At 37.3% G+C, this 12,886-nt stretch overlaps 1 protein-coding gene across 1 annotated transcript in view; it reads right to left on the bottom strand.

Annotated features, from left to right (window-relative positions):
• Window positions 1-12,886, bottom strand: part of SLC38A1 (solute carrier family 38, member 1) — a 61,698-nt gene that overhangs the window by 34,959 nt on the left and 13,853 nt on the right. The window contains exons 2-3 of the mRNA XM_006888175.1: window positions 8,943-9,018; window positions 8,543-8,658 (exon numbers count right to left, since the gene is read on the bottom strand). Of these exons, the coding sequence (XP_006888237.1) occupies window positions 8,543-8,658; window positions 8,943-9,018 (192 nt within the window). The remainder of the gene's footprint in view (window positions 1-8,542; window positions 8,659-8,942; window positions 9,019-12,886) is intronic.

The following is a 12,886-nucleotide window of genomic DNA, read 5'->3' as shown; positions in this document are numbered from 1 at the left end:
TGTGTTTGAGACGGCAAGATTGGCACAGGATAGAACGGCGTTTAGGGCTCTTGTACATAGGGTCGCTATGAGTAGCAAGCGACTCAATGGCACATAACAACAAGTGGCCTAATGGCTAGAAGCTGCACTGCTATCCTGAATGCATGCAGTTCGAGGCTACCAGCTGCTCTGTGAGAGGATGGGCAATCTCTTCCCATGTGATTAACTGTCTCTGAAAACCCTATAGAGGGTCAGCTATGAGTTAGTTCTGACTCTGTGGTACACAATAACAATATTCAACTGACTTAGTACATAGTATATTGTTGAGTTGCCAAGACAGCTATAACTCATAGCCACTTTATGAACAACAGATCTGAATCCTGCCCTATTCTGTGTAATCTTCATCATCTCTGATATACTTGAGCTCATTGTTACACAACTGTGTTGATCCATCTTGTTGAGGATCTTCCTCTCTTTCACTGACCCACCTTTCTCAGCAAGATGTCTTTTTTCAAGGACTGGCTCCTCCTAAGACCAGACACAATGTGAGACTGAACTTCTCTAAATATGCCTTTGTATACATAAAAATATTAAAGAAAAACTGCCATATATATTAAGCTACAAATGAATGGACAGAAAAACTGTGGTACATTCACACAATGGAATATTATGCAGCACTGAAAAACAATGAACCCCAAAACATTACACAACATAAATGAGGTCAGAAGACATTATACTGAGTGAAATATCTCAGGAACAAAAGGACAAATGCTGCATAGCATCGCTATTACAAAATAGGACTAACATGGGGAGTTGGAGGGAGAATAGAAAAGAGTGGCTAGATAATGAACAGTGCATTGGAACAGGTTGGGGGGCGGGGGAAAACTGTCCAAAAGGAATATATGATTAGGCATTATTTGCATGACAACAATCTGGAACAAGAGATACATTGCAAAGTGGACTAAGGGTGGGGGAGGGAGAAGAAGAGGGAAGAAAATGTGCAACAATGAATGAATAAAAAAGGAAAGATTTTAAACATAATGAAAGAGTAATAATAATGTGTTGAGACTCATTACAAATAACACCCATTTATTAATATGGACCATTGTATACACCTTAAATTTTAATGTTACAAGCTTGATAGAGTTGTTAATATCATGGATTGAACTGGGACCACTGAAAATATGTATCAAATTTACTAGGTCACTATTCTCAGTGATTTGACAGTATATAATGATACAATGTGGCAGTTAAGTAATGACACAGCCATCCCTCATAATGAGATGTAGTGTGATCAACTAATTAGTTGTTGGTAATGAGGGTGGAATACAATATCCTTACTCCTATCACAGCCTCTGATTCAATGTAAGGGGTCTTTCTCTGGAGCTGGTCTATATCACCTTTATTGTAACAAGAGATAAAAGAGAGAAGTGAGCAGAGAGAGAGGGTTCTCAGTATCACCGGGAAGGAAGACCTGGGAGTGAACTGTGTCATTTAGACTCAGAATCCCTATTCTGACAATCTACTAGACCCAGAGGTAGATTGATGTCAAGACCTATGTAGATTTCCAAGAAATGCTGGGTCCAGGATGCTTAAAGGAGACAAGGGCTTTCCCACAAAAAGAGAAGAAAGCCTTCCTCAAAGCTGGCTCTTTGAACTTAGAATTCTTCCTATGCTCTGTTGGCACACTCTGTAGGGAGTTGTGCTGATAACCTAAAGGGAACCTCTCTCCAGCAGTTCGAATGCACCAGCTACTCCCTGAGAGATAGAGCAGGAGGGCCAGTTTTGAGTTGGTTTTGACTCAATGGCAATGAGTTGTCTAAGAAAACCAAATTTAGTAAATATTCTTTTTACATTGACAAAATTGTGCCTTAAGGGCATCCTTAGAATCCTGCTCCAGGATGTTGTTATATGTACCATCAAGTTGCCTGTAACTCATAGTTACAACAGCTCTGAACCCTGCTCTATCTTGAGCCAATTTCATTGTCTCTGACACACCTACCCCTAAACCCCCAGTCACTGAGTCAATCCATCTCATCCAGGGTCTTCTCTTGCACTGTCCCTCCACCTTTCCAAGCATGATGTCCCATTCCAAGAACCGGTCCCTCCTCACATGCCCAGAGTTTATGAAAAAGAGCTTCAAAATCCTTGTCTCTAAAGATCAGCCTGGTTTCACCCTCTCCAGGATGGACCTGTTTGTTTTCTTATCAGTCCTTGTTATATTCAATACGCTTCTCCAGCACCACAATGCAAAGACATTGATTCTTCTTCTATTATCCTTAGTCATTGCCCAGCAAATAATGGCAAAGATCATGGCCTGAATTAGGCTCACCTTAGTTTCCAGACTGACATCACTGCTCTTTAGTACTCTGGAAAGGTCCCTGACAGCAGACTTTCCCAATGCAATTTATCTTTTGATTTCCTGGCTGCTATTACCAAAAGTGTTGATTGTGGATTAGAGCAAGCTGAAATTGTTAATAATCTCAATCTCTTCAACATCTATCATGATAATGCCAGTCAACCCATTGGTGAGAATCTTTGTTGTCTTGATATTGAACTTAAATCAATATTGAAGGCTGTAGTTCTTGATCTTTTGTTCCAATAGGGAACTTGTACCTTTAAAACAATTTTAATCTGAGATTCTCTCTAGCTTAGTTCTTGTTTCTTGGGTGGAATTATAAGGCCATGGAATTTACAACCACACAAAACCTTACAGTGATTCTTATAAAAGGTTAGTCCTTACTGAATCTAATTGAAGCAAATGTGTGTTAAACAGGGCTGACTACCATTTGGGCCAGGTCAAAAAAAAAATATGCCCCAATTCATCCAAGAAAAAGAAATCACAAAAACAATTTTCCAGATGACCTCAGAGAAGAGCTTGCACCCAGCCTCAGTGAGACACCAAGGAGCCTTCCCAGCTGCCTTTCTAAAAGAGCCTGCACAGTCTTGGACTCCTTTTCTGAGCTGGCCAGTGTGTGTCTGGAACAGGGCCCTATATCAGATGAAATATCTTGATCCTGCCAACTGCTTCTTGGCTTGGAGCAGCTGTAGAAGCAGCTGGTTTTACAACAATCACAGTGAGTTTCTGCTCCAAGGCAGGAAAATTCTATAATCTGTGAAGAGCTCATAAATGTGGATTTTCATACAACTATTATTCAAAAATTTTAACCTGAGAATTTGGTGTGTCATACTTACTATTAATATGCCTTACAAATAGCTAAATGATTTACAATAGTTTCAGTCATAGGGAATGATCTATCAACCATAAAAATAAAATTCATCTGATTCTTCAATCAGAAACGAAGAATCAGTAGATAAAAGATCAATGATTCTTGAATTAGTATAATTAAAAATCAATCCATTTTAAGGATGGTAGCTTGAGCACAAGAATATAATTTATTTTTGTTTCTTGTTGCCATCTCAGTAAAATTAAGGAAATTTTTAAAAAAGAGAGATAAGGTTGCTAAGATAGTACAAACAGTGAAAGATGACTCCATAACATTTTGGGAGCTTGAAAGTAGAGAGAGCTGAATTGTTAATTGTCAGTGGAGGAAATCAAGATCAACCCATTTTATACCAGAGACATCTAAGTAGGCCCTGGTGGCATTACAAGAAGCATATTGGGAGACATGAGCAAAAAGAAAAATAAGAATTAGATAAGCTTGACTTTTAAGGTTAAACTTCATTTTTAGGACACAGCTGAATTTCCCAGACAAGGCTCTATACAGCTTCTCTGTCATTCTTGTAACGTGAATCTCTAAGTGATATACCAGGAATAATGTGGAAGATGGAGGTGGTATTATAACATAAACTGGGGATTAGGTGAACAGCTGGGCTGAGGTTCTCTCTCTACCTATACACCCAGTTCTCTTCCCTAACTTGGCTTCAGAAAAATGGCTGCCAGGTCCATACTGTCCAGACAAGGGACTGGGAGATTTATTGGTGGCTCCCCAAATAAAGGCCTATTGAGAGCACCTTCAAAGAAGCTACTGCCAAGACACCCCAGTCATATGTACCTGGGAGAGCCTTGCAGGAGAATTGATATCTCTGACTCTACTAGGCTTCAAGTTAGCCTGTGCCTGGACCATTCCCATGACTCTTAGATAGAGACAGACACAAAAGGGCCACCTGACTCACCGCCACAGATTCATTTTAAAATGAAAGGACTCTAAACGGAAAATCAACTTGCAAGAATAAATTACATCAAAAGGGTTATAATTGGCAAAATCTAGATTACGGGAAGCTCAATAGGACAAATTAGTCCTGTCTTCAACAAATCAATCACACTGGGGGTTGGGGAGGAGGAGAAGAATGAAAGACCCTATAGGTTAAATGAAATTTAAAAAAGCACCCAATTCTACTGCATATATTTATTTAGGTATTGATTTGAATAACTCAATGGTTTGAAAATAGCCTTAAAATCAGAGCAGACTTCATACTGGCTGGATATTTGATGATATTAAGAGTCGTTAAGTTTCTAGGTATTATGGTCATGTTTTAAAGTCTTTATGTTTTAGAGATATGTGTGGAATTATAAATTATGGAATGTTATAATTGGAAGATAATCTGGGAGGTGAATTGATTAAACAAATTTAGCCATGATAGGAAGGAAGCATAGGAAACTTTTACACTTATATCTCTACTTTTATACGTCTTTGGAATTTTCCATACTGAAAAAACCTACCATTATAACCTTCAGAGAAGACATTGAAAGAAAACTAACAAAATAGTATAAAAAAAAAAAAATGAGCACTGCAAGAATTATCAAAGGCTCCCAGAAAGAAAACAAAACAAAACAGAAACAACCAGAAATAAAACATCTAATGAAGAGTTAGGGGGGAAATGAAAACCAATTATATAGAAAGTAAAGTGAAATGAAAAAAGAAATGATTAGAGGATTAGTCCAAAAGGTCTGAAGTCCACATAACAAACTAAGAGAGAAATGAGAAACCGAGGAATTAATTCACTCTAAGAAAACTTCATAGAACTGAAGTTCTAAAATTTCTGAATTAAAAGAATTCACCTGCACACCCATGATTATCGCAGCTTTGTTCACAATAGCGAGGAGTTGGAAGCAACCTAAGTGCCTGTCAGCAAACAAATGGATAGAGAAGCTGTGGTATATTCACACAATGGAATACTATACTACATTGAAAAACAAGGAACTCATGCAATATTATTCAAAATGGGTGACCCTAGAGAACACTATGCTGAGTGAAATATCTCAGTCACAAAGGGACAAATACTGCATAGTGCCACTGTTTAGAATGAGACTGACATCGGGGTTGGGGTAAGACTGAGAAAAACTGGATAAATTATATATACTACATTGAAACAGATGAGGGAAAGAACAGATTATAAGCGATATATGATTGGTATTATGGTTATCACAGGAGTCCAGAATGAAGGTTGCATAGTGGAGTGTACTTGCGGGGCTGGGGGTGTGAGGTGGGGTGGGAGCTGGGGCGGGGATTATATACCAATGAAGGAATTTTTCTTTTTTCTTTTCAAAGAGAGGAGCGAACTGGCGGGGAGGGGTATGCAGGAAGAAAGGTGCAACAATGATTGAATGGAAATACAGAATCTCTGTAAATGTTCATTAATATTAATTTAAAAAAAAGATTCACCAAATACCTAACAGAGAGGATAAAAACAAGCTCTCATCAAAGCACATTTAATTATTAAATTTCAAAGTATTTGGAACAAAGAGGCCTGTCAAATTTCCAGAAAACAAACAAACAAACAAGGCTGTCCATAAAAGATGAAGAATCAGAAGGGGGCCACTTCCTATATTTTCAATGGGAAAACTGAAACATCAGGAGGCAATGGTGCAGTCCCTTCAACATTCAGAAGGAAAATAATGTGCAATAGAGTTCTCTATTCCAGCTGAGACTGCCAGTCAAAGGGGAATGAAGGCAGAACAGAAGTATCTTCAGACATACTTCCATTCACTCTTTCTTAACAATGAAAACAGGAAGTATATCCTGAAACGAAAACAAACCAAGGAATGTAGGAAATAAGTGATCTAGTTAAAAAAATGAAGTGAAAGGAGCCTTCAAGATGATAACACAGGGACATTCCAAAATAAAGGTCCACTGTCCAGGCTCAGTTCCCTTATCTCTGAAAGAGGAAATTTATAAAATATCCACTTCATTTAAAAAAAACCAAACCAACAAAAAACCCAAAGAAAACAAAAAATCCCACAACACACTGGCACTGAGTTAGAACAGACTCCTAACTCACCCTCATAACTGACCCTTTTTCATGTTCCCGAGGCTGTAAATAGAATAGGAGGAGATTGTTCACCTTTTCCCCCTCAGAGCTGACACCATTAAAAAAAAACAACAACAAAAACAACCAAACAACCCCAAATTCACTGCCATAAAGTAGTTCTGAGTCGCTGTGAGGCTAAAAATCTTTACAGGAGAGAAATGTCTTAAGCGTAACAGATTTGTTTGCACAGAGTATGAGTTACAAAAGTTGTTACTATCATCGTTAAAGAGTTGACACGTTACGCCAACATATAACTTGATATAATAACAGACAAATTTATGGGTTACATAGTCCTGAACGAAAACTTTGGTTTAGAGAGTTGAATGGGTTCTGAGATTTTCCTTAGTACAATTTCTTTATTTTAAAGCTGAAGACACTGAAACTCAACAAATTAAGAAATTAAGGTTAAGAAACTCAGCTATTTAAAAGAGGAGTTGAGATTACATTCATTGGTCCAATTTGATGCACCAAAAAAATAGCAAACCATGGTGGTTATTCGAAGGGGATTAGACATGTAAAACATCACCAGAAAATATGCAGTCCAATCTTATCCTTTTATCCTAAAACTTGGCACTTGATTGAAGACACAGACAGAAGGGATGTATAAAAAGATTTGCTTAGGACAATAAAGAGAAGAGACAGAAATTGGGTATATTAAGTTAGGATGGCAATCACAGATGAAAACTATTGACATCTATAAGAATGTTTCCACTCTAGGAAGCACATCTTTAGCAGGATTACAGATAAAAATTGCTTTATCATTCCCTTCTCAAAAGCTGAGGCCAGTATGAAGCCGCAGATATGAGACCTAGATGAAAATTCCTGATCACTGAGTCATGGAGGGGGCACCAATACACTTCCAGTCCCATTCCCTGTGTCCTTCTAAAGCAGTGGACACAATTTGTAGGATTAGTAGCTTTCAGGCACTTCTTCGATCACAACGGCAGTGGAGAGGACTGTCGAGGAGAACTTTCACATGCAGACAGAGCAGGAGGCTCCATCTAACGTGGAGAGTCAGCTATGGAAAACAGCACTAACACTACAACTGCATCACTCTCCACACATCTGACATCTATCTGTTAGATGCCTGTATCACATCAGCTCAAAAAAGAAAGTCAAGTTTGGCCATCATTTCTCTTAACACCTTATGGCATTACATAAAAATTATAGCTACACTTCCCTTGTTTTCATTGATGAAAACTCATCCATGATGTGTTCCAATTAATTTTTTCCCCTCATTTTCCCCCCCCTCACACGGTGAGCAAGATGACACAGTCTGCCTTGACTCAGGAAAACAAAACAAACACTCAGGACTGACTCCTAGCTGACCTCCCAGGTTTCCATGGTGGTAAATGTCACAAAAGAAGATTGTCCATCTTTTTCCTTAGAGCCATTGGTGGATTTGAACTGGCAGAGGTGAAGTCCTGGAGTGAACAGCACAACTCTCTCTGGAGTAGCCACCAAAGCTCCCCATGTCTTGATCCATGGAAGCTCATAGATATGAAAGCACTAGGTTTAACTTGCTAAACGGTTTCTCACGTGTCTCTATTAACTGCAATGAGTAACGGAGTAACCCCTCTTCAAGCAGCACCCAGGGTACATGCCTTATCTGTCATACTTTAAATATGTTCTGATTTAATGACAAATTAAAGTTTCCCATTCCTCTGAATTTAGAGTGGAAAATTAGGCTTGGTGAGAATTTTCCTGCTATAAATTCTATCATCTATCTTAACCTTGTTCCAACTAAAAATAAGCCCTCTACATTTACAAAAATTCCCATTCAACAGTCTTGCTTATTTTCTTTTCATTTAATCTCAGAGGAAAATTACATGTTAATTTCTCACTTTGAAAACACAGAAAATGTCTATGCTTCTCGAATATTTGTTCCAAACACATTTGTATATGTTCCGTAGTAACCCCAGTACCAAAATGATGACTGGCTAGGTTCATTATCTCTTAATATTTTTAGCATTTAGCAGGACTTTTGAGTGATAGTGATATTATGATAAGTAAAAAGAGCTTTTATTTTTTAAGAATACTATTTTCAAATGTTTAAATCCTTTTCACAATCTTTATTTCTGTAGTTTTGATTAATAAAATAATTTTATTTCCTTTTTCGCATAACCTCTAAAATGTATTATGTAAAACAAATTCTATAAATGCATATACCAGTATATTAACCAACTTAGTAAAAAAAAAAGAAACTTTAATAATTATTTCCAAGTTCTCCTATAATAGAAATGTACAGAAAACAAGTTTTAAAACAGAGTAATTAAATGTCAACACTTACAAGAAAAGTAGGATCCCTGTGTTTGCCAGGGCAAAGGCGAGTCCCAAAATGCCACTGCCCATAATGGCGTTGCTTAGGTTAAAAACAGACATGCCTAGGGAGGTTGTTCCTGGAATCTAAACAAAGAAACAAACATTCATACTAAGTAAGGTTGTCCCCATGACACTTCAAACCAAAGCATTAAAAGCACTACCCAAGCAAGGTAAAAGTCAAGTTCTTTCCACACTCCGCCCACCCATCCCCCATCTTCCCTAGTAAGTAGAGTTTCAGGAGAAAATACATCAAGAACAGCCTGATGAATGTATGCTGTTACGCTTTGGTCATAAGCCAAATGAATTAAAACCATCTACCCCAGTTTGTGTGATTAAAATATATATAAGTATATTGTAATGACACTTACATATTCATCACATTTCTTTTTTTCCAAATGGCTGTTTGTGAGACTTCTTCTACTTTCACGATCAGAAATAAACTTGCTGTAAAGACATGCATAATACATGTAACTCATGATAATGAACTGAAGCGTTAACATCCTATCATCAAATTTATTACTTACCAAACAGTCTACATACAAAAAGTTAACAATTGGTTCCTAAAGGGTTTCAGCCTGACCCCCACTCTACATTTTAGTCATTAATAAGTAGTCTATATATCTGTTCTCCCAAATAATCTATAAGTGTTCCACAGATACTTTGCCTTGTTCATTTTTATATCACTCACTATCTACACAAAGCAATGCAAATAATTCTAAGGATAGTTGCTCAGCTTGAGATGAAAATAGTAAGTCAAAAAAGGTACACATTTTAAATCATTTTAATGATAAATGAAAATGCTACATATGATGTAAATTAACTTTTAGAATTTTTTAGAAAATTTTTTTTTAATTTCCATTTTTTTCTTAAAAATCTGGAAAAGTAGCTAATTGTAAGAATACTATTGAACTAGCATTTAAAACAATACTGGAGGCAGGGTTCTCTCTGAGCTCACAGTTTTGGAATACACAATTTTTAAATAGGAATTCCTCTATCTCTTACAAAAAAAATAAATGAACTGTTTCACCATCAAACATTCATCTAGTACCTGTTATATATATGCAGTCACTGGGTCAGATGATAGAAGTGGGAGGAAGAGTTACATAATAAGGGATGCAGACTCTGAGACAAAGGAGTTAAAATTAAGAGCTTATGATGGGAGGCAGGGCATACGGGCCACAGTTAGGATCTGTTAAAGCTAAAACTTTTAAGAAAGAATGGGTTTCGAATTTGAGTTCAAACTTCATTAGCTCAGAAAGCCTGAACACACTTCCTCAGTTTCTTCATCTGTGAAGTAGCGGTAACATCGTTGCATTCTCTCTCAGCTTTATTGGGACAAATGAATAAGAAGACATACATAAAGCATCAATACAGCGCCTGGCACAGAGTAAATACAATGAACGTCTGTAAATGCCATCCATAGGGAAGTAGAACTTGAATGAGGGTAAGGAAGATCAGACGAGTAAGGTAAACAATGTGCAAATGTACAGAAATAGGAAATTAAAGGATCTGTTGCTGCTGTTGTTGGGTGCCTTGAATCAGTCCTGACTCACAGTGACATATATGACAGGGTAGAACTGTCCCACAGGGTTTCCTAGTATATATATATAATTATAGGAGCAGATAGCCAAGCCATTGCTCCTGCAGAAAGACTAGTAGGTTTGAACCACCAACTTTTCAGTTAGCAGTCAGGAGCTAATGTTGTGCTCTAAGCCTCCTGCAAAATATTCTAAGGACCAGAAACTATGCTTAATGTTAATATCAGAACGTTAACAGTATATATATGAATATATATATATATATATATCATGAATATATATATGAATGATTGTATGGAACACAATGTAATTGAAAGATTGCATAAAAAATATATGAATATAATGCAAATGAAGTGAATTATTCTGTGAAAACCAATGAAAAATTCTTTAAAGAGAAAAAAATTCCAATTAAAACAACCAGTGCTATTGTAAAGTCCATTCATAGCAAACTGCTTCACAGATTAATTAATTAAACAGGATAGAGATGCTTTTGAACTCCTCTAGGTCTAAATTTGCAGTTATCTGGTCATGATGAAACCAACCAATCACAGCGTGGTTTTCATTAACTCGTGTAAGACCATTTGAACTGGAGGATTTTAAAGATACATATCTTTATAGACATGGAGCTCTAATGGCTTAGCAGGGAGCTCTGATGGCCTAGTGGTAAGAAACTGAGCTGCACTCTCAAAGGGAGGGAGGTAGTTCAAATCCACCAGCTGCTCTGAAGGAGAGAGAGAGATGCAATCTCCTGAAAAATGCCTCTGAAAACCCACCAGATAGTTGGCTATGGGTCAGCTCCAGCTCGATGGTACACAACAAGTGGCTTAGTGATAAGCATTACACTGCTAACCCAAAGTCATATGGTTCAAATCTACCAACAGCTCCATGGGAGAAAAATGTAAAATCTCCTCCTGTGTGAGTGACAGACTCTAAGAGCCTTCTGGAGGGTTAGTTATGAGTTGGTTCCAATCTGACAGTACAAAAGGACAACAGTATATATTGTAAAATGGTACACTATGTTAAATGGTGGAGAATCTGGCAGGAATATTGGGGATGGTTGTAAACCATGGTTGATATCATTGGCTTCACTGAATTATAAACACAAAAAATGCTGAATTGGCAAATGTTAACTATACTTTCACAACAATGAAAAAAACAAAAATAAAACAATTATTAAACAAACATTTTCATCGATGCAGTTACATTTATTTACCTTGACCATATTTAATTAGATATCTGTATTCACCCTGGTATTGTTGTTAGGTGCCATTGAGTGGAGTACAACTCATAGTGACCCTATAAACAAAAGATCTGAACCCTATTCCATCCTGCACCATCCTCACACTTTCTGACACACAAAACCCCATTGCAGCAGTCACCATGTCAATCCACTGAGTTGAGTATCTTCCTCTCCTTCGCCAACCCTCCACCCTTCCTAGAATCATGTCCTTCTCCAAAGAATTGCCTCTCTTAGCAACGTGCCCAAAGTGTGTAAGGTGAAACTTCATCATTCTTGCCTCCAAAAGTACTCCAACTGCACCCTCTCCAAGACATTTCTGTTTGTTCCTTTGGCTATCCGTGGGATATTCAGTGCTCTTCTCCAACACAATAGCTCAAAGGCATCAACTCTTCTTTTGTCATCCTTAGTCACTGTCCAGCTCTCAGATGCATAGCAAGTGATCAGAAAGACTATGGCCTGAATCAGATGCATCTCAGTCTTCAAACTATATCATTACTCCCCAGTAATTTGGAAAGGTCTCTAACAGCAGATTTGCCCAGTGTAATGCAAAGAAAATGAAAATAAGGCCACAGGAACCAAGATATGATCTTGAATTAATTCCATCTGAATTTCAAGATCATCTTAGAAATAGATTTGAGGCATTGAAAAACAATGCTTGAAGACCAGGTAAATTGTGGGATGAAGAAAGCAAAAAGTCATTACAAAAACAGAAGAGAAAGAAAAAAATCTAAAATGAATATCATAAGAGACTCTAAAAATTGCACTGGAGTCTCGAGAAGCCAAAACAAAAGGAAAACATGCAGAAGTAAAAGAGCTGAACAGATTTCAAAGGGAAGCTCAGGAGGACAAAGCAAAGTATTATATTGTAATAAAACGTATTATACAGTAATAAAGTAATATACAGAGAGCTGGAATTCGAGGATAAAAAGGAAAGAATTTGACCTGTCTTTCTCAAACTAAAAAAACAAATTTAAGCCTAGGGTCACAATATTGAAAGATGTTATGGGCACTATATTGAACAACCCAGAAGCCAACAAAAGAAGATGGAAGGAATGCATAGAATCACTGTACCAGAAATAACTGACACTAAAAAATTTCAGGACATACTATATGTACAGGGCCAACAGTAATGAAGGAGGAGGTGGAAGCAGCACTGAAGACATTGGCAAAAAATAAGGCCCAGGAATTGATGGGACACCAATTGATTTGTTTTAATTAAAAGATGCAGCCTTGGATACACTCACCAGTGTGTATACCAGGTTATTTGAAGGATAGCTGTCTGGCCATCAGACTGGAAGAGGAGCAAATTTGTTCCCATTTCCAATAAAAGTGATCTAACTGAATGTAAAAACTATAGAATCCTGGCATTACTTCTCAAAATTTACAGTATTTCTTCAGTATAGTCAAAGATAGGCAGTATATCTACAATAAGTTTTGAGATCGCCACTTTATGTAACAATCTGAAGTTCATTCAATTCAGCATTTCCTTTTGGCTAGGGCTTGTTTCTCACTGTAAATTATGGAAGGAAGTGGA

The sequence above is a fragment of the Elephantulus edwardii genome, unplaced genomic scaffold (assembly GCF_000299155.1).
Source record: "Elephantulus edwardii isolate Elephantulus edwardi_28Jun2011 unplaced genomic scaffold, EleEdw1.0 scaffold00065, whole genome shotgun sequence".
Lineage (NCBI taxonomy): Eukaryota > Metazoa > Chordata > Mammalia > Macroscelidea > Macroscelididae > Elephantulus > Elephantulus edwardii.
Note: the sequence above shows the minus strand (reverse complement) of the source record. Positions and strands in the feature narration are given on the sequence as shown.